The sequence below is a fragment of the Embiotoca jacksoni genome, unplaced genomic scaffold (genome assembly GCF_022577435.1).
Source record: "Embiotoca jacksoni isolate LCO1_2020_lvr unplaced genomic scaffold, fEmbJac1.0.p SCAF_4, whole genome shotgun sequence".
Lineage (NCBI taxonomy): Eukaryota > Metazoa > Chordata > Actinopteri > Embiotocidae > Embiotoca > Embiotoca jacksoni.
Window position 1 is genome coordinate 14973584 of NW_027185392.1, and position 25936 is coordinate 14999519.

Here is a 25936-nt window from a genome sequence, read left to right on the forward strand (position 1 = left end):
TTTTCAAAGAATATGCAGTATGATATTATCCTCTGAACTAGAGAGTGGTGGTAGGGACACTGAGCCGCGTGGCATGGCTGTAAAGGGGCACCGGAGTGGAGCTCAGGGTGAAGGCGAACCAGGGAGGGAGGGAAAAATAACACTTTGATTTTCACTGATCTTGAACCTTGCGTGCGTGTTTAACCGCACAGTGGGGTGTAGGTCCGACTGTGAGGAAAATGATGGAGAAAGTATTTTTGTCCCTCGGTTTCATCACATTCCTTGCCACTTCTCTCACCTCTCTCAGCTCCCCTAGCGGTTCATTCAACACGGTCTGCGTTTGATCCGTCACTTAAGGGAGAGAAGAAATATGTCCACTGACAGATATGAATGTCTATTTCGCAATTTAAACACGAGACCCCTCTTTCACAATAAGCAACCAACAAAGCTACTTGTAACTACTTAATAAAACATAAGCGCATGAGCTAGTTGTGTTCTTTTTTTCCCTTCTTGGCTTTCAGGCAGACTAAGTTCAACTGGTTCCCTCGTTTCTCAGATTCTGCTATTGATTGTGTGGAGCATGATGACCGTACACTCCCGACCTGTTCCCTGACTGCAGGGGTTTAAACTTCTAGGTCTCCGCCACTCTCTACTTCTAACCTGGAGGTCAGGAGGTCAAGGGTCAGGAGGAGCCAAGTGTTTGGGGAAGTCAATGTCTTTCTCCCTGCTGGCTGTAAGAGAGGTGCCCATCTGTTAAACAGGTTAACTTTGATGAGACTGGCTCAGAGAATATGATAATGCACAGTCATTGGATTAACCGGTTAACATTGATGTTATTGAATTACAATTAAAGGATTACATGCATCAGTGGTTACAACAAAATGCTGTTTGCTTAGATCACCGATAGACATCAGTTCAATAGTTGCCGAGATATTTCAGTTGGGATCAAAGCAGTGGACCAAACAACAAATTGGCTACAAATTTAACAGCAACGCTGCTTTTCTGTTACTCGGATAATTCAGATCTCAATGCTTTAATTGGAGTCAGGAGATAGTAAAAAAAAGAAAAAAGAAAACTGTCGACAGGGATTTCTGTACATTTCCCATTGAATCAGGGACATGCTTTTAAAAGACCTTCATGCCTGTGCAACTTTTCAATCCTGTCAACACTAGAAACAAAATTCCATTTATAGACGCGGAAAACCGAAGCACCTCTCAAAAGCAAAGCATATTGAACCAAAACAAAGCTGCTGCATCTGCACGGCTGAGCAGTGCCAGGGATTCTTTTTTTTATATTTTACAAGAGCGAAATTTTTTTTTTTTAAAAATGCAAGTTTAAAATATTGAGATAAATAAATATGGAGTATTACTTAATACCCAACTACACTATACGGAATGCAAAGCAGGGTTTTTGGCATTCTTGGTTGTTTTTTGTTGAAGAGCAGTCTTTCCTATCTGCTCTTGACCATCATGAAACAAGCGTTCCTCCACCAGACAACGCTCTTACCCTCTCCCTCTCTCTCTCTCTTCCTTCCACTCCACATACAGGATGCATTTCTGATAAATGGCAGAAGGATGGATGGGCTGACAGAGGGGCCGGACAATAATGGCTGATCTACAGGACACAAATGCAGCTACTGAGAAGATTTATGGTCCTGTGCTCGTCGTGGACGGTTCAGTATCCGACAAGATGATTTCTCAAAGCTGTGGACGGACGGCAGCGAGCACAAGGAAAAGCTCTTTCTCTTGTATCTCTGCATTACTTATTAATCTGATGTTTTGGGTGGAAGCTACTTCAAGGAGTGCACCCAGGAAACAACTTAGGGGCCATAAATGTGACAAAGGCAGGAGAAAACAAGTGTGAGTGGGAAAATGTCAAGGCGAATCAGGGGCAAGCAAAGTTTATTTACATGCAAGAACCTCGGTAGATTCGGTTCACTACAGAAGAGTTACATGACATTAATTTAAAAGACCCAAGTTGAATAACCCCTGAATGATTATAATGTCTTGATATTAAACTTACAAAAATCTCTTCCCCTTCGACTTGAAATCATTAACCTTGCTCACATAGCTTTGCCTTCTTATTCGAGTGAAAGTACATTGAAATAAACCACTTTGCTATATTTCAGAGTTTGTCATGGGAGCCCTCCTGTGTTTTTCATTGGCTATCCAATCATTGCTCCATACATTTTGTTATTCATAACAACATAGATTTGATTTGTACAACGTCTATTGTACAATGTATTTGTATTTGTAAACAGAATAAAGTTTTTTAAAAAATGGTAGATTTATATGAAATTAATATTAATTTGCACCAAGGTATTTGTCATTTTTAAGAGAAAAAGCTAAAGTGTCACTGGTTCCAGCTTCCCAAATGTAGATATTTCATAGTTATATTTAATCATCCTTTGGTTAAAAAAAAACAAAAAATTAAAAAAAAAAACTATAAGAGTAATTTCTAACTATTTTGGTATTTTATAGACCAAACGATTAACTCACAAACCCATCTGCTGATTAAACAACAATGTAGGACGGTGCCAATTGCAGCCCTGAAACAGAGTAACTCTTGAAATAATAACTGTGATCGGTGCAAAAACAGACAATTGTTTTTTTCTATTTTGAGTGGTACTCTGTTACAGCTACAGTTTATGATCATTAATCCTCACTCTGTATATTCAGCAGTCTGCAAGGATCAATATTACAGATGAGAACAAGGCAGCATGCCACCCCAACAGTTAATGTCTGATCAAAATGGCCCTTTAATTGGGAGCACTGTTGTACTTCTTGCGAAAAGGAGCACTATTAAACAGCGGTTTACAATCCCCTCCTTAATGCCAAGCTGATGTGGCCACCAATGCAACTTTCATAGGATCCCTGATTAAAAACTGCTCTGCGGTCCCTTGCCTCCTGACCCTTCACCCTGGCTCCACTCCATCTCAAAGCTTGGGAAATTAATTAAAATTTCACAGAGATGGTATCGCATCACATTTCTGTTGAAGGTGTGGGGGTGGTGAGGGAGCAAAATCAATCAAAATCATCTCCATCTCCGTCCCTCCGCTGGTTGGCTCGAAGGCAGGAAAAAGTCTCAAGATGGCCACAGATGCACTTCCTGTGAGGGAATTGAGCGCTTCCTGTGCTAGAGGGCCCAACAAACTCGGCTAAATAACGTCATCAATCATGGTACTGGCTCACTCTCACTGCACCACAAGGAGAACAAAACACACAAATAATTATACATAGTAATTTAGCCCAGAGGAAAAGTCTGTCCCTGCTTCCCTCTTTTCCCTGGTGAGAAGCAGTGTATCGCCCCTTACCTTCCTCCCCCCTCCTTTCTCCCTTTACACAACAATAAAATTACATTTGCATTAGCTGTGAGAGAATTTGGTTGGATGATTTATTGAAGCAATCAACACGACGCTGGCCAATCCCTGGTCCTCTCACGGAGCGAGTGTGCGTGCGTGCGTGCGTGCGTGCGTGCGTGCGTGCGTGCGTGCGTGCGTGCGTGCGTGCGTGCGTGCGTGCGTGCGTGCGTGCGTGCGTGCGTGCGTGCGTGCGTGCGTGCGTGTGTGTGTGTGTGTTGTGGAGATTGGCTGGGATAGCTTGGAGCTCAGGGAAAGGAAGAAATAGCTTGGGCTTGGGACCAAAGGGGGAAGCGAGGCATGAGCTGCGCAGCGGAGCAATCACCGAGATTCTGCCTTTGATTAGATTAGCATTAAACAACACCCTGACAGATATGACAAATAGGTGCATTAGAGCCTGTCATTCTTCTTTCTTTGGTTTTCTATCTAGCTTTCACTCCTGCGATTCCTTCGGCTCTGGACATTACGGGGCTCACATTCCCTCCCCGAGTCCCACCAGCCCTCATCTATGCGCAGCCACTGACATCCCAACAGATGTGTGATTTGACTGTATTACCTTTTTAGAGAAGACGCAAAGTGAATAATGGGAACCGAGCAACATATAGGGGTTAAAAGGTGGAGGGAAGAAAGGACTGGCACTATTTCTTTAGAAAATAAAGCGGATAAAAAAAAAGAAAGAAAAAAAAGGGCTGAGTGCAGAGAGAGGTGTCATTAATCAGATGTGCATTTGTATTATTGGAAATCTTTGTTTTTCCAAGAGGTGCTTTAAATGGGAAAGATGCACACAAACAGGGCCAAAGGGGAGTTATTATCTGCTGTCCTTGTTACTGGGTGTGTATATGAGGGCAACTGTGTGTTTTACCTTGAATACATACAGTTTTCATTTGATATGCACTTAAAAGTAAATAAGAAGCAGACTGTATTTTGGTCTAGATGCAGCGAAAAGGCTTCAGTAAGAAATGTGTCTCAATGCTAATCAGCCATCCTGGAGTAATCTATTTGACAACCCCGATCATTGATCTGCCCACGCCTGCTTATGATCTCTGAATTAGTATTCATGAATCCGGCAGCAGCTAAATAAACTTGGCAACAAAACACCCACAAGACAAAAGAGAGGAGAGGGATAATCAATGCAAAGCACCATCAAATCTACATTATCCCTCCTCATCAGTTTGGCCCAGGCCTCAAGGGCCGGCGCTCGGGTCAAAGGTGACGTGGACAGGTCGACCACCCTTGACCCTCAAGCCAATATTTGCGGCCAAAGATGCCTTTTCACTGGTGTCTCTGGCTTCGCTAAGGGAAGAGTGTGGAAAGGTAGACAAGGTAAGGGTGAAGGAAAGATAAGGCTCTGTGGATTTACTGCACTCAAGGTGAGCCTGATAACTCAGGCTGGTGGAAAAGCAGAGGACAGGGGGAAGGAAAAGATAAAGATGCCAGACTTGCCTGAGAACACAGAAGCATGACCAGCTCCACCACTGAGCTGCTGGACTTCATACACACCAGACCTGGAGAAAGACATAAGAAAGGGGAGTCAGAAAGAAATGTGTATTTGACAAACAAACAATTATTTTGTGTACGTTTTATTTCATAAAGCTTCTTGAATACTTGTGAAAACACGCACTTACACACTCAGAGCAACAGGGGTTACTTAACCTTGTGCCATCTGCAAGGGGGCAGATAGTATTGATGGGCCTAATGAGCCGACATGATGTTACTGTAAACTAATACATATTTGGGCCTTGTATTACAGGCCTGACTTGGCCAGCATATGTCCCATTGATCCCTAATGGCGAGCCCTGGGCTTTCAGAGGGCAGGGGGCCACTAGAGTGTCCAGAGTCTGCGGTGGAGGCACAGACGGGAAGAAGGCAGCGGGGCCTTTGGTCTTTCGGTTGCTTTTCATGTGACATGGATACACGTACACCATCACATTCGGACAAACACACGTACATGCACATACACATGCCCTCCCCTGCCTTCTTTTCGGGGAGCCCCCCTGCAGCTATCAATCAACTTTCCATTTTGTTTGGTGGCAGCAGACATCCCAAACACTGCTATTAGTGGCCTGGCCTCTGACCTGGCCCCCTGGAAACCTTCAGCAAGACTACCAGCTTTTGGCGCAACGCACACGTAACACAGTCGGGAAATGTTAGCGCATTTTAATAATAAGTGCTGCATCTTTGAGGTCTGTGAGGATGCAGTGAAACAATGTTGTAAACCTTTGAAGAAAAAAAAAAAAAAAAACGAATAATGAATTTCTATGATGTACTCACTGGTGCCCTCAATAAGGAGCTCTTGTCCATGGCTGCCCAGCAGGGTGCGAGAGAGAAAGGGGGCAAAGTCCACAAAGATCTCCCTTAGCAGAGGAGCTGCCTTTTCGAGAGCGTGCTCCAGACGCTCCGAAATACTAAAAATAAACAGCAAACAAACAGACACAGTACATATTGAGTAGAACTACATTTTCTGCAACTCTAAAGTAAATCTAGGAAAAGCTGTTACACATGTTTTGAAATATAATAAGAGCAAGATGTTTTTTTTTTAGTATGAGGGTGAAAATGGAAAGAGGACAAAAACAATAATCAGTTGGTATGCATAAATAACAGATAGTGTATGCTCATGTGCATAAACAGCTGATAGTCCATTTGTGTGTGCGAGAGAAAGAGAGAGAGAGAGAGAGAGAGAGAGAGAGAGAGAGAGAGAGAGAGAGAGAGAGAGAGAGAGAGAAGAAGAAGAAGATGAATCACCTCATATTGGGGGCTGTGTTCTGGGTCACAGGGGAGAGTGGGGGGACAGATGGCAGGCTAGCGCTGGCTGGAACCTGGCCGCCTGCTACAGGGAGAAACCAAAGAAGTCTGTTATTAGTCTGGATGCTGGACAAGAAGGGCTCATGCGCGCACACACACCAACCCACACACACACACGAGACACACACACACACGAGACACACACACACACACACGACACACACACACACACACACACACACACACACACACACACACACACACACACACACAGAGAGAGAGAGAGACACAGAGCAATACATTATACGATCAGGGTCACACCATAAACCTGTGTGGAAACATGCCTCTTATGAAATAATACAATGGCCTCCATTCAAATGTATAGAATAGTGGGATTTATGGTCAAATAGGGCAAGTGGGGGTACAAGTATAATTTTATGGTTAGATAGTGGATGATGTACTCTGAGCACAATATGTCTTCCTTATCAATTTATAATTCACAGGTTTTTTTTTTTATGATGCAAGCCTTAAAATTGTACACTAGAAGGCAGGTATGGTTTTAATGTGATTATTTTTTGATGGACATGATTCTGAACCATTCTCGTATGCAATATTAAGTATTTGAAACGAGAAACATTTTCAGTGTTACACCTGTGTTTGAGATGTTAATTAAACCAGATGTTTTTTTCTTTTAATTGTTTTTCCTCATTAAGTCAATATATACCAATTTACCCCTTTGGGCTGTTTTTGTGACGGTTTCATTATACAACTAAAAGGTGCTTTACAACTTCATTCTGGACACAGAGGCACACGAGGTACAAAGTCCGTGTGTGATTGATCTGGCAGTAAATTCACTTCCCTGTGGCTCATAAATAAGCTAATGCCCAGCTGAATATGGAGGAGGGGGATTCCTCTGGTGTTTCGGGGGGCTTGTTTTTCCAGCCAGGACAGTCTCCGAGCAGGAATAACTCTTCAGGAATGACAGACAGTGTAATGTGCGCTGGAATGTGTGTGTGTGTGTGTGTGTGTGTGTGTGTAAGGTGTTAAACAGCGCCATGTGGGCCTGGTGAGAGTATCCCACTCCAGGAGGAAGGAGCTCCTTCAAACAAAGAGGAGTAAATGAACGTCTCCATTAGTCCTCCCACTGCCCCAATAAAACACACACACACACACACACACACACACACACACACACACACACACACACACACACACACACATACAGTATCTCCTCAATGACTCCAAGCATCATTATTTACAATAACACACACGCGCGCATACACACACACACACACACACACACACACACACACACACACACCAACCTCATTCTACAGTAAATGTCCCAAAACATACAAACCCCATACTTGTTTAAAACCCTCCTCTCTTAAACACACACAGACTGCTCACAGAAAAAACATTACGCACAAAAAGGTGACAAAAAAAAAAAAGCTGCTAACGTTCTGATTTATCGTCACTGCGGAATCAGTGAATAACAGTTAGTGTGCTCATAAACCTGCAAGGAAAAAGGTGCAACTTTTATGTTATTTCAAACATCCACTTGAATTCCTCCTGGTATCAAAATCACTGAAATGTAGGGTTGAGCAAGTAGCCAGATAGTCAAGGCAACCACATTACACCCCGTCTGTATCTCCCCTACAACTATCAATAAAGTTCTGATTATCAAAAATTCCTATAGATATATATATTTTTTTATCTTTCAATCTATGAATAGCTTTATTTTCATTTTACTTTTATTTTTCCTAACCACAAACTGTAGCTGTTAGAGCTGTTACAAATGAATTAGTGTTACTCTAACCTTTTATGCTGTCCTCTCTAGCTTTAAGTGGATTACATTGTACAAACACACTATTATTCTGCCAGACACAGAGGAGCAAAATCTCAAAATGAATATTGACTTTTTCCTCAGCAGACTCATCCAGGCTAGCTGCCCTCACTGGACCACTGCCCTTCCAATATTTGGCTGTGTCTGTGTGTGTGTGCGTGTGTGCGTGTGTGTGTGTGCGCGTGCTCACTTGCTGCAGAGTCCGCAGAGGTGCTCTGGGAGGCGTCACCAGAAGACACCACAGCGACGCTGTCGATAGGTGTCCCGCCGGACACTGAGGCAGCCGTGGCGGCCACGACAGGGGTGGCAGCGCCCGGAGACGGCATCACGCCCCCTTTCTTGGGTGCGACGACGACACTTCTGTAGAGAGAAGAAACAAATGATTCATTTATTGTCACTCTGACAAAACTATTGTGAGAAAATGCTGATGGTGCCAATTCACAGCGAGCCTCATAAAACGTATGTACACAGCAAGACTGGAGCAACACCAGTCTGTTAGACCGAGTAATTATGGAGGCACTCTACTGACAAACAATGTTTTTAAATAGTCACCTTCATCTTACCAGAAAATAACAGGACACCTGTAATAGTGTGTCATCTTGACTAATATGCTGATTGTTTCCTTGAACAAAGTTTTAATGAAACACATGAGTACTGTAAAGAATGCTTTTGAAAACAGAGTTTTGTGTTAATTGAACAAAATGGACCAGTTTTAAATGTTGCTTCACGCAATTTAACAAGATTTAAATACAAAATGATATCAAATAGTGGTATGAAAAATTAATTGAGAGTAACTAGCCAGTCCTAGCACATATATTGGTTTAGCTTTACATCCACTACTGGATTACTAAACTAAGAGAAACACATTTTATTGGTCAAGTAGAACTCTTTGTTTAGACTAATCATTCTAAATTTTAAATCAAAGTATGATCAGGCCATAAACAAAAACCAAACACTGCAAATTAAAAGTGTCACCTCACTGAACTCTTCAAAGCTTATTATTCATGTGTGAAAATATCAGTGACAGACAGATTGAAATTGTACATACAGTTTATCTTGGGAACATTAATGTTGCCTCGTACGAGGTCTCTCCTGTAAAGTAACAGGAAGTGTTTCACAGTGATGTGGTACCAGTAAGTGGAGTTCAATTCCCATCCGGTGAACAGCAGATGGGAGGAGAGCAGCATGCAGATAAGCTGTCAGTTTGGACCAGGGCTCTGACAGACCACTGGTCATATCAAAGAGAGCCTGGCCCTGCTTATCAGTGCTGACACAGGGGAAGCAGGCTCTAATCACTGGCTGCTGCTCCCTCTCACAAACACAAACCAACGCAGGCTTACCAAGATGTACAAGAATAAATCAAATGTACAAATTTGAATATACAAAGAAAAGAACAGGCACAGAGGAGCTACCATACATTCCTGCACACTCCCAGAGTCAATGTGTGTGAGTGAGTACACACACACACACACACACACACACACACACACACACACACACACACACACACACACACATGCACGCACACACACGCACGCACCCCAGAGTTGGGTCTGGCTCCCCGTGGTGCAGACAGATACCTGGCTGCAGTATCAAAGGCTGCTCTCTGTTGATTTAAGACAGCTGATCCGATCTATTAAAAGTTACTGTGAATGTTAAATCCTGACAGCTGAGCTTTGCTTTGAGAGAAAATAATAGAGCTGCATTGGGATCCCAGTGGTTTGACAGTGGTGTTTAAAATACTACTGCAAACTCAGAAAGAGTATTGTAATACAGTACATAAAAACTGAAGTAGTGACAGAACAGAATGATCGGTAATGATAGTTAGGACGGGTGGAGATAAAAGTATCTGGTAACTTTTTTCTGTTCAGATAGTGAGTGGACTAGATGGTGATATCGGGGAGCAAAGGGCGGCGCTGACATGAAGCACCCCGGGTGTCAACAGCAGCAGAGAGAGACGGAGACACAGGGGACCTCCTATGCGTGTGCGCGTCTGAGAGAGTGTGCCCGCAAATACTTTAATACATGCATAAGAGTGTACACATAAATGCACGAGTGTGTAGGAGTCTGCCAGTGAACATGTCTGTGTATGTGTTTGGCCTTCCATCTGTTCCTCAGCAAAGGCCCAGTGAATTATTCAGCAGGTCATTAGCCACACTTATCATGAGTGGGCCGCCCCAGTCAATTAATCAGCCGTCAGCGGCCCCACTCAACCCACAAACAGGAGCCCAGGGCAGTGTGTGTGTGTGTGTGTGTGTGTGTGTGTGTGTGTGTGTGTGTGTGTGTGTGTGTGTGTGTGTGTGTGTGTGTGTGTGTGTGTTGGGCTGAGGCTGAATTATTTAAAGTCTCTAACCTACAATGGATAAGTGCAGTAAACACTGGGATTCCAGTAATCTCTGCTATTTCAGGTAAAACAAGTGTGAGAGTGTGTAACGAAATGTCTGCGGTGTGTCTGTGTGCGTGTAAAAATAACCCTCTCTACAGTGTTAACTTCAAACGGACATCCAGGGGGAAGAGTGCTCACACCAGCACAGCTTTGATCTCCTCTTTTACCCTTGTTTCATGCAAGTCTGTGCATGTCTTTGTTCAAAATGGTATTCATTGACTACACGCACACTTCAAAACTACTTTCAAATCAACTCCAATAAAGTTCACAACGTCCAACACTCCATGGAGCCGTGATTGCAGGATGACGGTTGTCATGGGAGGGACATTATTTTGATGACATCAGTGGTTAATGAAGGGAACAACTGGGACCAAAGTGCCCAAAAAAAATGAGAATATTTTTCATGTGTGCATTTATGTGTATGTACAGGAATATTGTACTGTGTGTGGACATACATATAGAGTCCTGGAAATGCATTGGTCGGATGTTATATATTTAGAACGAGGGGCAACCACAAAATATGGGGCGAAGACAGAAAAGGTTGATTTTTGGTCTAAATGGGCAGACATATTTTATTAATTATACACAGTACTGTGTATGTGGGCTTTAGGCATTTTAAATGTTTACACGCAATATCATCAAAGTGGCGCCTGACTGGTCCCAAATTCATTCTGCAATATGACAATGACCCCAAACATACAGCCAGTCATCAGGTACCATCTTTAACAATACGAAGAACTGATGGTATTGCCCCCACGGAGCCCTGAACTAAACATCAAGTCAGTCTGGGATTACATGAAGAGACAGAAGACATGCAGATAGCACGACTCTGGTTGTTATCTGGTGACCTAGGAAGAATCTTGTCTTTTCTCTTCATGCATATCCTGTGCTTAAGTTCTGTGTTGCTTGATAATCAATACTTTAAAAGGAAATGCAGATAACGTTCTATGAAAAAAAACAATAAAAAACAATAAAAATGTGTGCAATGGAACACTGTCAGCATGTTTACAAGGCCAGTATTAGCTTGGCTTTTGCATGAAGATAAGACAGTTGCAGTACATGACTACATTTTATCCATTATTTTTCTTCTTTTAGTTGTTTGTGTAAATGCTATGAATTTTCAGTTAAAAAAAAATCCAAATGAGTTTACTAAACTTGGTTTAATTTTATCATTTGATATTTCTGATATTTATCATGCAACCTGTATCCAGACTCTAAACTTATCTTTGCCACAACCTTGTAATGACAATGTTTCAGAGATTATTTCTAGGTTATTATTAAGTATTAGGTGTATTATAAAACATTGGTCAATATATTGCACATCTAGATTGATCCAGTGTCAATATTAATCCTTGCAGGTAATCGAGGACCTTAAAGGGACCGAGTCTATTGTTATCTGAATGACACAAATACCTGAAAGTTAAAGAAGAGCTGATGTGTTCACCAGTTTGATGTAGGATCAAGGTAAACCACAGCAGGTGAACTTGCGTGAATCCACGGTGATAAATCCTTCATTTAAAAAGTCTCACTTTTACAAATTGTTGTGTTACATATAGAAAGGGAGGCCTTAAGTCCCAGTTGTGCTTATGTCTGACATGCTTACTGTCAGCTGTACATTAACAACGTTCCACCATCAACACAACTCATCTGTACATCAGCTCTCTCATGCATACTGCTGCCAGGAATGCAAACAACTGCACCATGTATATCCCAGTGTCTAACACTCACATATTCTGCTGAACCATGCAGTCTAAATCACAGACTTGTACAATGACAATGTTTGGTTCTGGATTATGTCAGCAAATATTTGCAGACTGGCTGTCATAACAGGGGCATGGCTGAGAAATGCATGGGAGAAATCCAGCAGGTCTCCACTAGTAAATAAATCAGTTAGGATACTTCACCCTGTGACCCACCCCCAGTTTTTATCTGGGAGATCCCTGCTTTTTTTTATACATTGGGCTCATAAATCCAGCCCTGCGGGCAAGCGGAAAGTTGCCATGTTTTGGCAGGAGATGTCAGTGTAGAATGTCAGCTCGGGCTTGTACTGCTGTCACTGGAAGACTTAGCGGTTAGTGGGAGATGCAGAGCGGTGATGGAGACATTACATCAAGATAATAAACACCATTGGAACATATTTACATGCGTCGGAAGGTAATTGGTACGGCTAAGGGTTGAGAGACAGTAGGTTGATAAAAAGTGGTAAACTGAGAATAAATACAAGTTTAAAGTCAGTGAATGACAAGGATGGTAGGGTAGTTATGACTAGGAGACAGCAAAATAGCGTAGCTCCTCAGCGGTGAGGCCAAACAATGGTGGAGCATCTGGGTAGAAGAAAGGCTTGGAGGTGTTAAGTGCTGACACTTAATAATATATCACATAAGTAACAAGAAAATCTTTTCATAATCAATTTATCTTTTAGGCCATTGGTCAAGCACAAATACCAAACTTTGGTGGTTTCACCCTCTTAAAAAAGGTCAAGATTTTCAGTTTTTTATTAATTGGAAATGTAATACTGTATAAAATATGACAGACTTAACAGTTAACTGAGAAAGATAACCATCTTAAAGAATAAGGCTGGTGGTAGTTTCTGTCAACAAATCAGTTTGAGACACATCTTTGCACTGTGTTCCTTCATCATGGACATAGTAGTCTATTTTGAGTCGATCCAAATTTCTTCATCCAGCTGCCTAAATGCACCAAAACGCACTATTTACTTCTATTTGAGGAATGTTTTGCTAAAAGTACTTCTTTCTGGAAATTATTCATTTCTTTTCTTTTTTTTTTTTTTATTAAACTACATATTCATTACCTCTTTTTGATGACTAAAAAACATTTGGTTTTGGCACCCTTTTCCTCTATTTTATATTGAGATCATTATTAAATGCCAGTGAGATGAACCCCTTCCTTTCTGAAAGGTAGCTGGGGTAAAGTCTGCTCTCTGAGCCTGGCCTGTGTACCTTGCATGAAGAGGCTCCCATAGTCAGCGAGCAAGCTGTTAGTCTACGTTCTCCAGCTCTCCTGACGTCCTCTCTCCCTACTGAGTGTGCTCAGTGGACAGGAGCCAGTCTAATCCCCCTGATATGAGGAGCGCCCTGAGACCTGACAAAGCATTCCTCAGATAAAGACACACGATCACAGAGATGCCGTGGAATTCCCACAGTTGGGGGCGGCCAGACTGACTGAGTGTGGGTGTGTTAGAGAGAGAGAGCGAGACAGAGAGAGCGAACGAGCGAGAGAACAGGAAAAATGTAGAAATCTTTTCTTCAATACATGAGAACTTTGACTTGACACCCTTCCCCATGAAGACTTCCTTCTCCCCTTTCTCCCATCTCTCTCCTTCCCCCTCTTTTCCCCTGGACCTCCCCCCTCACCGTTTGTAAATGTCTGTCAGGGAATCAGTGCTCCAAATGCAAACCAGACCAGTAACCATCCTCTCTCACCTGGGCCCGTCTGTGGCTTCAGTACCCCGCTCTGCTTTTGAAGCCTTACTCATGACTGTTCACCTCACACCACCAGAGGTAATGCATATTATACAGTTCTTACCCCCCCCCCCCCCCTCAATGTTGAATGTTAGGCAAGGAGAAACAAGCAGGAAAGATGAAAAAGAAAGTTGTTAAATATCAGTGGCAAGGTGAAAAGAAACAGCTTCCTGTCAGCTTTGTCTCTCTGCCTCTTCTTCCCAGACAGGACTCCTGTTTTTCTGCAGACAGGTACTTTTTAAAACAGTTTGCTTGGGATGAGGACGTGCATCAACAGCTAACAGAGAGAACAATGGGAGCGCAAGACAAAAAGAGTCTGAGACTAAGATTCCCCAGTTCAAAAGGGTTTTCTGTTACACAATGTTTTTCCAAGATCCACCAAAGCCTCCTATGAGGATACCAAGCTGAGATGTTTTCGAGGTCTGACTTTCAAAAGTCCCCTGCAGTCATGCTGGGATAAATGGTATGAAATTGACGACTGTAGAGCTCGAGAATCACAACACAATGTACCACATGAGCTTCTGAGAAACTGACATAGCTGTCGGGTGTCAACAACAGGGGAATTTCCTGTTCCACCGCCCACAATCATCAAGGTGCAGCACAGAAAAATCTGAATTTTGCCACAAACGGTATGGGTAGTATATGTGCGTGTCAAGCCATGTTTGAACCTTAGCCCTCACCTATCAAAAGACTGGAACTGTTGTGATGGTTCTCTGGCCGCGTCGCCCACACCTAGAAACGCTGGTGGCAGCAGACTTGGGTCCACCATGATATCATCGGTTGGAGCGCTCACAAGGCTACGCAGAATGTCCTTCACATTCTTGCCCTTTGAATCAGTAGACAGAGCAGGTTTGACCTCAGATGACAGCGTAGACAAGGCCTCGGAGATGGCGTCCGGACCGTGAGTTACACCAGAGGATGACAGATCTGCCTCGCTCGCAGCAGTTGAGGTGTGGTCATCACCAATGCCAGAGTCGTACCGCCTGAGGGAGAAGCCATTCTCTACCTCTGTCCCAGCAGAAACGGCACCGCTGTCTAAGAAGACAAAGATAATGAAGGCTATGATGATAGTGAAGATCATGAAGAACTGCGTTATAAAGGCACATCAGCGATTAAGGCAGGGGTCTCTAACCTTTTTTCCTTTGAGATCTACACGCATGTGTTATGCATTTAGTCTTTTGTTTCTTTTAATGTAATTTCATTTTCTCAGACAGTTTTAAAAATAAAATGACAAAAAAAAAAAAGAAATGCTGAAACTTATTGCAGAATATACCTGGGCAGCCCAAGCGAGTAAGTCTATGAATAGGAAACACTGCATATTGTTTGAACCTTCCCCAGCTACTGGTAGCTCGTGAGCTACAGGTTGGAGACCCCTGAATTAAGGCAATGTTGCACTTCCGCGATGGCTCAACAGATGATTAACATGATAGTGAGGATCAAAATTCTGTTCAGTGTTTTTTTCTTATTCAATAGTTTAATAATGTGTCTTACACTAAAGTATGCAGCCCCATTTTTTAAAAGAAAAAAAAAATCAAAAAAGGGAAGAGGTCATAACAGCAACTGCCATGACAATGAAAGGGTTGATTAAAGGGCTGCAAGTCCTGCAGACAAAGCTTTGCACTTAGCAGGAAAAGATTGGAAACAACTGCAAGAGAATGTCCAACATTATCTTTCTTTACATATCCATATTTCAGATAAAGTTTCTGTCTACCTGTACTCCTCGCAGACTGGGATCTGTGGGGTTGTTTCTTGTCGTTATGGGGCTCCAGGATGTCCCGATACTTGGACACCATGAGGACCGAGATAAAGTAAACCACAGCAAGAGCCAGAAACTGAGCCTGCTTACTGTCCTCCTGAAACAAACAAGATACACTAAAACAATCTGCGTCTTTCTCAAAAAGCAGCAGGAGTGAGACAAGCAGGGAAAGATGATTTTATAAATGTTCCGAGTGCTGTGTTGTGTGTGCATAGATGAAGGTGTCCTCTGTACCACTCACAATATCTCTGAAGACAACAGCCCTGAGGCGGTTAATGTCCATGTCCTGCAGCAGCCGGTCCAAGTCTCTGATTGGAGACATGCCACCTGTCACAGCATCAACAGGACTCTGCATGCATGCAAGAACATCAAACCATTACCACATGAATCAGGATTTTTATGAGTCCATATGCACTTTGTGGTGTAGGGTAAGCTTAGGGAAGCTAACCCTCCTGAGATCATGTCTTTAACATAATGGCTTTTCTATACAGTCACTGCATTATAAATGAGTTTTAACACCCGGTTCAGGGAAGAACAACATGACTTTACTGGAAGTCACTGTATCAAATCAAAGGGGCAAAGAGACAGGGCCGGGTCTAGTGTAACAAATAGCAACCTTTGGTAATACAATAAGATGAGAGCTAATGCAATAACACTTGGTTGCTGCTGGTAAATAGGACAAAGGACAAAGCTCCCCCTGGTTTAGGATGGGAAAAGGACAAAAAAATGTAGCTATTTGTGTAATATAAAGTATGACCAGTAGAAGAGTGGAAATGTAATTTTGTATTTTAGGGGAAACAATTGTGATATTTTTAAAATATCAGAGAGTATAGAAAATGTATTAAATAATGTTTTAATGAGACATTTGGACTACTTGCCTGTGCAGATGTAGACTTGACTGTTCCGAGCACAGTGCTGGGCACGGCTGTGTAGCTGCGTGCTGAGCTCTCTGCACCATGCTTGAACTGGGCTTGCTGGCACTCCAAACAGTTTCTCACTGCCATAGCACACACTAGGGAGGGACGCAGAATGAGATATTATGTGAAATCATATAAATAAAGTCACTGTCAGGAAAACATGCAATAGTAAAATTCGTTGTGTTTGTATGCCCCAAATGCCATGAAAGAGAAATCGAGGTGAAGATCCAGCTCATAAAGTGAGAAGGCCATGAGAGAAGCAGCTGAGAGAGACAAAAACAAAATAGAAAAAGTGGGGCCATGACAAGGTCAGTGCTCTGGCCAACTCTGGCAGCATCGTTCACTCTTCCCTGCTCCACCTCTCCTCCCAAGGTCATAGTGTAAGGGTGTGCTCTTGAATCACATCCAGTGTGTGCAGCGGCCATAACAAATGACACTGCTCGGGTGTGCACATGCTGAGTAGGCAGCGAGATGCGTCCTTCGACACACACAAAAAGAAGAAAAAAAAAATCTTGCGGCCCGATAACTTTAGGTGGGTTCAAAACTGGCACACTTAACATTTGTAATTTAATGTACTGCTCCTCTTTGGAGCCCCTCCCAACCCCCACTGTTCTGTGCTTGACAATTGACAAATGTTAACTCTGAGGCATTTAGATTACGAAGGAGGGAATTATTCCGTCTGGAAATGGGCTCGCTTTTTCCATTAGGACCACTCTTTCATACGACCATTTATAAAAAGAGAGGGAGAGGGAGGGGTGGAGACGCTAAAACCTTGTTACAGTTTTCCAAAATCAGATTAGGTGCCAGCAATGGGGAGCACATACCTCATCAAATATTCATTTCATAACGGCTGCTTTTCAAAACTGAACATGTACTATGGTGGCGTTGCTTTCCTGCAAAGAAGTGTTCTTTGGACAAAAAGTTTGCCTTTTGACAGCCTTTTTGTCTGAAACCATCGCTGTACGTAAAAGCAAAAATGGATACCTGAATTCGCATTATTACATATGCAGATCAAAACATTAAGAAATTATTTATATCAGTGTAGAAAGTACTGTGGTACTTCCACACTTAGTGTGTGCACATGTGTATACTGTTGATCTGAAAAGGTGCACCGCAAAAAAAAAAAAAAAAAATGAATAATGTAAGAATTTCAAAATCTTTTATTCAGCGGCTGCGAGGCTGGGCTTTTGATGCTGTCAGAGGAAACTTTAATAGCCTGGAATAGAAGGCAGAAAAAGGCCTCGGGCAACGCTGCACTAGAGTACAGCCAAAGCCATTATGGACAACTCACTATATCATGCTAGCAGCCATTTTAAAGTGTTGCCGTGCAGTAGGGTTATAATAACAAGATAAGGGAGAGCTGATATGAGCGGAGTGAAAGAGGCGAGGGGATGAGAGCAGCAGCTGGAGATTTAGAGGAAGAAGGCAGAAAAGAACGACAAGAGGGTCAAAAAGGCTGCAAGGAGCCACGACTGGGGCTAATACAGAAGGCTACTGCTGGCAGATGTGAGGTGGATCGATGAACGAGAGAGGACAGAGAGCTTGGTAAAAGATGGTAATAAAAGGTGGGTGATACAGATGAGACAGCTAATCATCTGGAAGCTCAGCACGATTAAAGAAATAATGGAAAAAAAAGAGACAAACAGGTTAAAAAAAAAAAAATGCAATTGATAACAAAAAGCTAGCTAGCAGAAATAATGTGACAAAAATGAAGGATAATGTGCCTACCGAGGCGAAGGCACTGTCGCAGGACGCCCCCCGATGACATGTTTTTCTCAGCTTCTATCTCTGTGAAGTTAAGGGAGCTGGCAAAGATGAGGACATCCACGAGGTTGATGAGGCGCTGTAAGAAGGTGATTGAAGCCTCCACTGTCAAGCCTTGGGACGGCTCAATGTTCTCAAGCTCATGCTGGTGGAAAAAAGATAAAACAAAATTCCACAGTAAGAAATGGATAGGTACTTTAATTTAAATAGAAAAACATTCTGCTATTTTTATGCAAGGATTGTTCATTCACTATAGATTAAGAACACACATATTTTGTTATCTGGATTCAAAATTATTTCAGGAAAATTTTTAAATCAAGGTCCAAGGCCATTATAGATATTTTCTGCCAAAAAGCAACATGATCTCAGTTCCATTACATTTTTATTTAAGTTTAAAAATACCCCTTCAACATGATGCTAAACACTTTACAATTACAAAACAACATTCAGCAAGCAAATTAAATAATAAACAACCACATAAAAACATTGACGTTAAATAAATGTAGCAACCTAGAGTAGTATAACTCAGGGATAGTTATGAATCACCTGAGCCAGACCCAACTGTAAAAATAATCAAATAGGGAGGGTTTAAGTCTAATCTTAAAAGAAGAGAGAGTGAAAGTTGTGTCACTACTCCTCTGAAGACTGAACATATTTCCCTTGCGTTATGTTAAATAACCAGTGATTAATCACACTGACTTGCCACATGTACATATGTAACATTATGTGGCAGCTATACATCCCGGCATGTAAAATTGTAATTTTTCTCATTCAGTTTGAAATCTGGTTAGAGGGCACACACAACTGACTGTAACTGAATTATAATGGAGCTGAACGTTGACCCGTTTCTTCAGCAGGCTGCCCAGGTCACCGGCAGAAGCAACGAATCATGTAAGAGAGCGGCCGTCACCGAGGTCAGACAAGACAAAAACAAACTAACAACGTTAGCAGGCAGCTAACTGTAGTCTAATGTAATTGGGAAAAGGTCAATGTGGATGGATAACTTCCTGTGACCGGAGCCATCGGCTACACAGGCTGAAGTACAAAAATAACATCACACGCGTGTTGAGGGACTCACAGAGGAAGAGGTGGCAGAAGAGAGCAGAGGTAAAATGCCTCCACAAGCCATGATGAGATTGTCCACCACCTGGGAGATGAGGTGTATGCTGTTGTGGACGAATACCACGTTCTCACTGCTGTTCACAAAGTCCAGAATGGTCTTTGTGGAGTGGCTAAAAGGAAAAGGACAAAAAGGAGGTTTTGTTTGTTAGCAGAACACAAAGTTAATGCAGTAACCAAACTCTAAAGGTGAGCTTCGACAACAGCAGTACTTCAACTTCAAATGGAAGCATGTGAGTTGCATTGTTATTACCGAGTGTCAATTAATTGGACATTTAATTTAGTTTACTTGGATAAATTAAACACAGCAGTTAACAGTTAATACCGGGTCATATTTTTACCTAAACATTTCCTGCACACACATTTACCTCTTCAAGTCTGAAGGGAACTTTACTCAATAAAGAATACATAGAAAAAAAAAGCAGATCATGTCCCATTCATTCACTAAGAGTTAGACGAGAAAATAGACACCACTCTCATTATTCTGAGACAAGTAGCTTAGCCTGGTCTACAGACTGGAAATGATGGGGAACTGCAAGCCCGTTTCAAAATACCGTGGAACAGCATGCCTAAAGCTCACTGATGAACACTTTGCATGTCATTTTTTTTAATCTGCAAAACACTCATGTAAAAACTGCATTTACTGGGTTTAGAGGAAGTTATATTGTGAAGCTATTTATTGATAAACAGCAGTTTATCCGTCCATGCACCACAACTGGTCTCCTTCCAATCTCACTCCGAGAGCACTCCAGGAAGTCACGGCACCAAGAAGTGAGGAGCTGAGAAATAATTAAAGCCTTTAAATTCCCGTAAAAATTTGTTGTAAGCTTCAGGAGGTGCTGGTAAGCAGATTTCTAAACTTTGAACACACCAGGTGAGCTAGTTTTTCACAACTGCCAGTCTTAATATGAAGCTAAGTTAATGGCTTCATGGCTCCTAACCTCCAATACAACAGTGGTATTGATTTACAATCTCAGTCTTGGCAAGAAAACAACTTGCATATTTCCCTAAACGTGAAACTATTCCTTCAATGTATCTCATGTCGGCCTCTATCTAGCTTAAATTGGTAAATATGTACAGAAAAATAAATTCATAAATTAATGGTATTTAGAGGCAGACATCTGCATAAAATCCATCTTCTTCCCACTAACAACTTGTGAGGGATTGTTTCTGGCACAGACGACACTTAATTAGCAGAAGGCTTGTAAGATGAAATCTTCTGTGTGTTCCTCGGAGGCTTCAAAAGTCAACAAATCTTTACTCCATAAATCAATAATATTGTTAACAAAAGCATTAGTGAAATCAGAGTCGCCACTTTGTTTCCCCACCTCCTCCACATCTGGACATCTGTCTCAATAGAGAAGAGCAGGTCGGTGAGGAGGCGTTGGTGCATGTGGGACCAGCGGAATTCTGGGATACGAAACATGGTGGAGCGAGGAGCAGAGGAGCTGCTGTCTCTCTGCTGGCCTGAAGAACCTTCTGCTGCTGCTGCCGCTGCTGCCGCTGCCGTCGACTGGCCTTGGTTTGTTTCCTGCAGAAATACAGGAGCAAAGCAAGTTGAGCTATTAACATGCTGTGGTTTCTGAGAGAAACAGGGTGTGGGACTTAAACTATCAAATTGGTCAAAATTGCCCAAAATATATTTTTCAATTCTATAAAACACAATTTAGTAAAATCGAAAGATTCAATACGAGATACAAAATTGAAAATGAGATGCGTACCATTGCAGAGGTCTCCTTCAGTTCAAGTCTCTCGGTGTCTAAGGCCACATTGGACACATCCAGTCTGGCAATTTTGATCTCGTTGGTCTTGCTGACCGAGTCCACGCTCTTGCGGGTGTCAGAGCTGGAGGCGGTGGTGCTACTGTCGGGGGCACCAGACGGCGTTTCCTCTCCGGTGTTGCCGCTGGTTTCTGAAGGCTGGCTAAGTGCAATTGAGTCTGATGCTGTAGAGGGTAGTGGGCTTTTTGAGGGCTGCTGGTCTGGAGTAGCAGGTTCGGCTAAGGAGGAAGGCTGGTCATCTCTACTGTTTTCTTTGGGTGGTTCTGTGACACTTTGTTCAGGTGTTTCAGGTGGAGGAGTCCGACTCTCTATACGAGGCACCTGCTTCTCACCACTTTCACGCTCATCATTTCCTTCTTGTACTATATCCTCCTGCTTCTCATCTTTTTCTTCTTCCATTTTCAACCCCTGCTCTTCCTGATTATCTTTATTGCCTTCGTCATCTTCGGGTTTATCATCCTCCGTTTTTACTACCGCCCCTTCGTCTTCAGCAGCAGCAGAAACAAAAGAGGACTCCTCGTGGCTATCATCGGCATCGCTGGGGTGGATCTGGTCACTAACAGATGACACGTCCACCAGGTCCTCGTTGAAGACGGACGCTCCTCCCAGCACGCTGTTTTCCAGACAGGCTGTTGTCTCGGGGGACGTTTGATCAGTCTGACCTGGTTCTGAAAGCACTGGCAGCTCTGTGTCTGCATCATTTAAAGAGTCTTCTGTCATGGAGTTTGATGATTCACCTTTGTGGTGTTCAGTCTCAGATTTTTCAGCATCTGTTACTGGTGTTCGTAGATCATCACTCGCAGATGTTGTCGAGTCTCTAACCTCTTCCACTGCTTTTGTGTCAGCTGTTTCAGGTTCAACGCCAACTGATGTCTCATTGCTTTTGTCAGTGGAAGTCTCAGTCACTGCTTTCTGCTGTTTGATCTCTTCAATCTGCTCCTCTGTATCAGTTTTATGGATCACCGTAGCTTCAGTTTCTTCTCTGACACCTGAGCCATCCCTGGAAGACTCCTCCACCAGCTTCTGCTCTTCTTCTTCAGCCCTGGCCAGGATGTTGGACACGGTGATGGATGTGTGTCCCCTTTCATCAGCAGCCTCCGCTGGGCTGGAGGTGATGGTAGAACTGGACGCCGAGTCAGGGGATTTCTGGGACAGCTCATCCACCGTGAGCTCGATGACGGTGGAGGGAGCCGTCTCCTCCGCAGGCGGCCCGTTAACACATTCCGTTGTCTCTGAGCTTTGGCTGACGCCAGAGATGGTGCGGATGGAGGTCAGAGAGCCGGCAGACTCCTGATGCTGGTACTGACGGAACATGCGGGATAGGTTCTCTTTGTGCTGCTCGAAAGTTACCTGCGAACACAAAATGCATTACACTGTTAGAAACACTTCTGATGTGTTGTGTCACCAATTATCAATTTGCTCTGCCCTCGCTGAAGAAAAATTCTAGTTTATTACAGAGCTTTGCTGTGTTACAAATGTCGTACTTAGATGCTAAAACTATTTTGAGTGCATAAGTGCGTTTTCACTGTCAAGTACAGAAACACTACAAGTAGCTAGATGACGCACTCAAAACGATCCAAATAATGATTGCGAACCGTTGGACACTTTTCACCCTATACCGTCACCATGTAGAGGAAAAGCAGGGACCACCGACAAAAATAATTTTCAAATGAAGACGTTTGAGGAAGCTGCAGTTGTTGCAGAACACCACACTAAAGTGTTTATTTTTCACCAAGTACCACAATACTGCTGCCGGACAGAATCCATCAGTGTGTTTTAAACAGAGGCCACGAAGACGCGTTCATTTCTGGGTAAAGTAATTAAATCTGCAGATATGCTGGCAGGTGCTGCGGTTATTTCCGGTCAGTACAGAACAGCAGTGTGCTGTTTGAGGCAACACTACCTGGTCAAAATCCCTGCACAACACAAGTAAGAGTGCTGACATATAAGAGCACTATTTGCTAGTGTACTAAGGGAAGTATGCCATTTGGAATTCAGTTCTGAAGTGTGGGCCATCATTTCTTTAATAACTTTGTATTCACCACTTTTAAGGTACAAACAAAGTGCCATATTAATGTACATACAATAACACCGCAAGTGTCGACTGACTCAATATTACCTTTCTTCACCAACCAAACACTACTTCACAGTATGCTATGCTAACACTATGCATGCTACACTCATTTACCAAAGTAAGACACCACCTAATACAAAGCCTTAGCAACACAGTGTGCAGTATCTCACTGGGGTTATCAAGTGGGCGCCTCATTTCACTGGTGTTTCGTCGAGTCCGGCCCACGACACCTCAGGAAAGCTGAACAGCAGTCCTGGTGTCCCAGAACTACTCCCCTCAATACTCGCCCACCCGCTTTACATCCAAACTAGTATGACTTCTGCCTACATACTTAGGCAATGTTATCTTTGCTGAAAGCCACAAGTTCATACCTGCTACACATGACGACCAATACAATTCCTTCTCTGCCAGATCCAGATACTTTCCCGTTTACCTGCTTCTGCCATCTCCTTCGCCGCCTGCTACTTCTCAGGAGGTAAAATAACAGTGCAAGGAGCGAGCTGTCATGCAATCGTACGGGTTTTAAAATAAAACTTGAATGTGATTAAACTACCTTCAAGGGTATTAAAAGTAAGTGAGTGTGCCTAAATTCTATTAGTCAACTTTTCATGTACCGGTACTATCCTTTAAGTCCAGCTCCTTTAACACAGCTAGAAATAAAGTTGTTCTTGTATATTGTTGTTGTATAGAAATATTTGTATATTTTTGTGGTTTTTGCTACAGCTTTGGGGATGAAAACTAGTGTAAAAGTAAATTCACATACCACTGAAAAGATAATTCATGTCCTATAATTATCATAAGCCTATTTTAAAAATAGTTTTTAGCAGTTACTTTGTGATATGCTGTAAATAGTTTCACAAAGAAATACAACCACTCGCATGCTTTTCCCATCTGATGTCATTAACCTGCCTCCCTCACTCTGAATCCACTGGTTTACACTTTCTGCTTTCCAACTAATTCTCTCCATGTTTCATTTCATGGCTTAACATCCTGTTTGAAATAGAAACTTTAAATTATGGAGGCAAGATATTCTCAAAATGCTCTTTTGTTATGAGCTTGTTACAACATCTAACCACTGGGACCATTTATGGCTATCTGCAACATATTTAAAACTTTTCCTCTTCCTCTCTCGTATGAGCAGCTGCCCACGGCCTATTAACCTCCATCAGTCTTCTTACCATCTGATATGGGTAGACTAGACTGCTAGTCTATAACGACAATGGTCTGCAGTGGCATTTGAGGAAGAGCCCATCCATGTAAGCGGTCATAGATTAGCGGTAGATACTATTAGTGTGTGTCTCCTGGCTGTGCTGAGTGCGTGTCCGGCATCGGCAAATCCTCCCACGCCTAATTTAAGACCCTGCATTAATCACTGGGCTTGGAGGACAGAAAGTCAAAGATGGGTTGGTGGTGGAGGTGGAGGGAGGGGGGCTGAAACTAGACCTACTTTGCTGCTTTTTCACCTGAGGCTATTTAGAGAGAAGGAGAGGGAGAATGAAACAAAGAAAATGAGAAAGCCAGCGATGAAAAATATAAGAAATTGCAAAAGAGGAAGAGAAAGAAAGTGAGTCATTGAGTGTGGAAGAAAGGAAAGGGGGAGAAAGAAGCTGATTATTTGTAATTAATTAGGCGTTATTGTTCTAAATTAGCCTGCTACATGGGTGCTCATTAATCTTCTGTAGTGGGAAGCAGTGATTGGTAATCCATAGCTGTTTTCTGAGTGCACAGCCTCTTCTAAATGCACCAGTAGTCCGTCTTTCTCTCTCTTCCTCCTTTCCCAGTGATCACAGAGCGAGACCTTCTACCCGATTAGTTTGAGCTTAATTTGACATTTAGCATTTTTAGCAATTAAAAAGCTTCATTCAGAGCACACTGCTATGAAAATTATGCAGGAAAGCAGTGCAGCACATAACGTCGTAGATTCCGGCTGCAGTCTGTACATTAAGATGATGTATGCTGGCCTTAAATGGGGCTCTGTAACAGATCCAGTTACCATTAGACAGAGGTAGTATATGTCTCTGTGGTTTTTAAAAGAGCATTTAGCCTTGCTACAATATATAGAAACTGCCTTGGGTGGCTAAGACATCAGCGCTGATCTAATCTAATTTCATTCTACTCCATGACTGGGTCTGGCCTTCGTGGGTTATGGAAAAATGTTATGGTAATGTACAAAAACATGGTGGGCTTTTCTAATGTGACATGTAACATGGTATTAACTGAATGCATCACAGCGAGATCACACAAAAGATTTGAAATGCTTCAGGAGTGGACATACAATCCTTAAAAAAAAATTAAAAAAAATTCTTTATGGCAATTTTGTGTTGTTTTGGATATAATAATAGTTTGACAGAATACATACTGTAAAATCTCTACATTCCTGAAGTGAAACATACCTGAATGCATCACAATGCAAAATACACATTTCACATTTCCAAAACAAATCAAATCTACACAGAATCTAAAACTTTGAGTTTCTATGATTGTGCACCAGATGCAGAATAAACACCACAACCTGTTACAGTAAGGGTTAGGGTGGCAGAGTCTTGGGGGACCCCCATAGTAGGAGTCTGGGAGTCCCCATTTAGATCAACGATAGGGAGCGACCACAAAACAAAGGGGAAATGGGGAGGGCAGCGTAGCTCTAATCCGATTAGCTAAATGCAATTCCTCCTCCAAAATCAATGTCATCTGCTACTGCAGTTCTGGCCGTGCGGTTTCGCTCTTTTTCACAT

General features: G+C 42.6%; 1 protein-coding gene across 4 annotated transcripts in view; it reads right to left on the reverse strand.

Moving 5' to 3' along the window:
- The window catches only part of lrba (LPS-responsive vesicle trafficking, beach and anchor containing), a 189042-nt gene that overhangs the window by 114127 nt on the left and 48979 nt on the right, over positions 1-25936 (reverse strand). For all 4 annotated transcript variants that reach the window (XM_069166599.1, XM_069166598.1, XM_069166596.1 and 1 more), the window contains exons 22-33: positions 21071-22480; positions 20678-20880; positions 19309-19462; positions 18195-18375; positions 16428-16561; positions 15791-15898; positions 15505-15646; positions 14474-14828; positions 8116-8285; positions 6080-6164; positions 5609-5742; positions 4781-4842 (exon numbers count right to left, since the gene is read on the reverse strand). In XM_069166599.1, the coding sequence (XP_069022700.1) occupies positions 4781-4842; positions 5609-5742; positions 6080-6164; positions 8116-8285; positions 14474-14828; positions 15505-15646; positions 15791-15898; positions 16428-16561; positions 18195-18375; positions 19309-19462; positions 20678-20880; positions 21071-22480 (3138 nt within the window). The remainder of the gene's footprint in view (positions 1-4780; positions 4843-5608; positions 5743-6079; positions 6165-8115; positions 8286-14473; positions 14829-15504; positions 15647-15790; positions 15899-16427; positions 16562-18194; positions 18376-19308; positions 19463-20677; positions 20881-21070; positions 22481-25936) is intronic.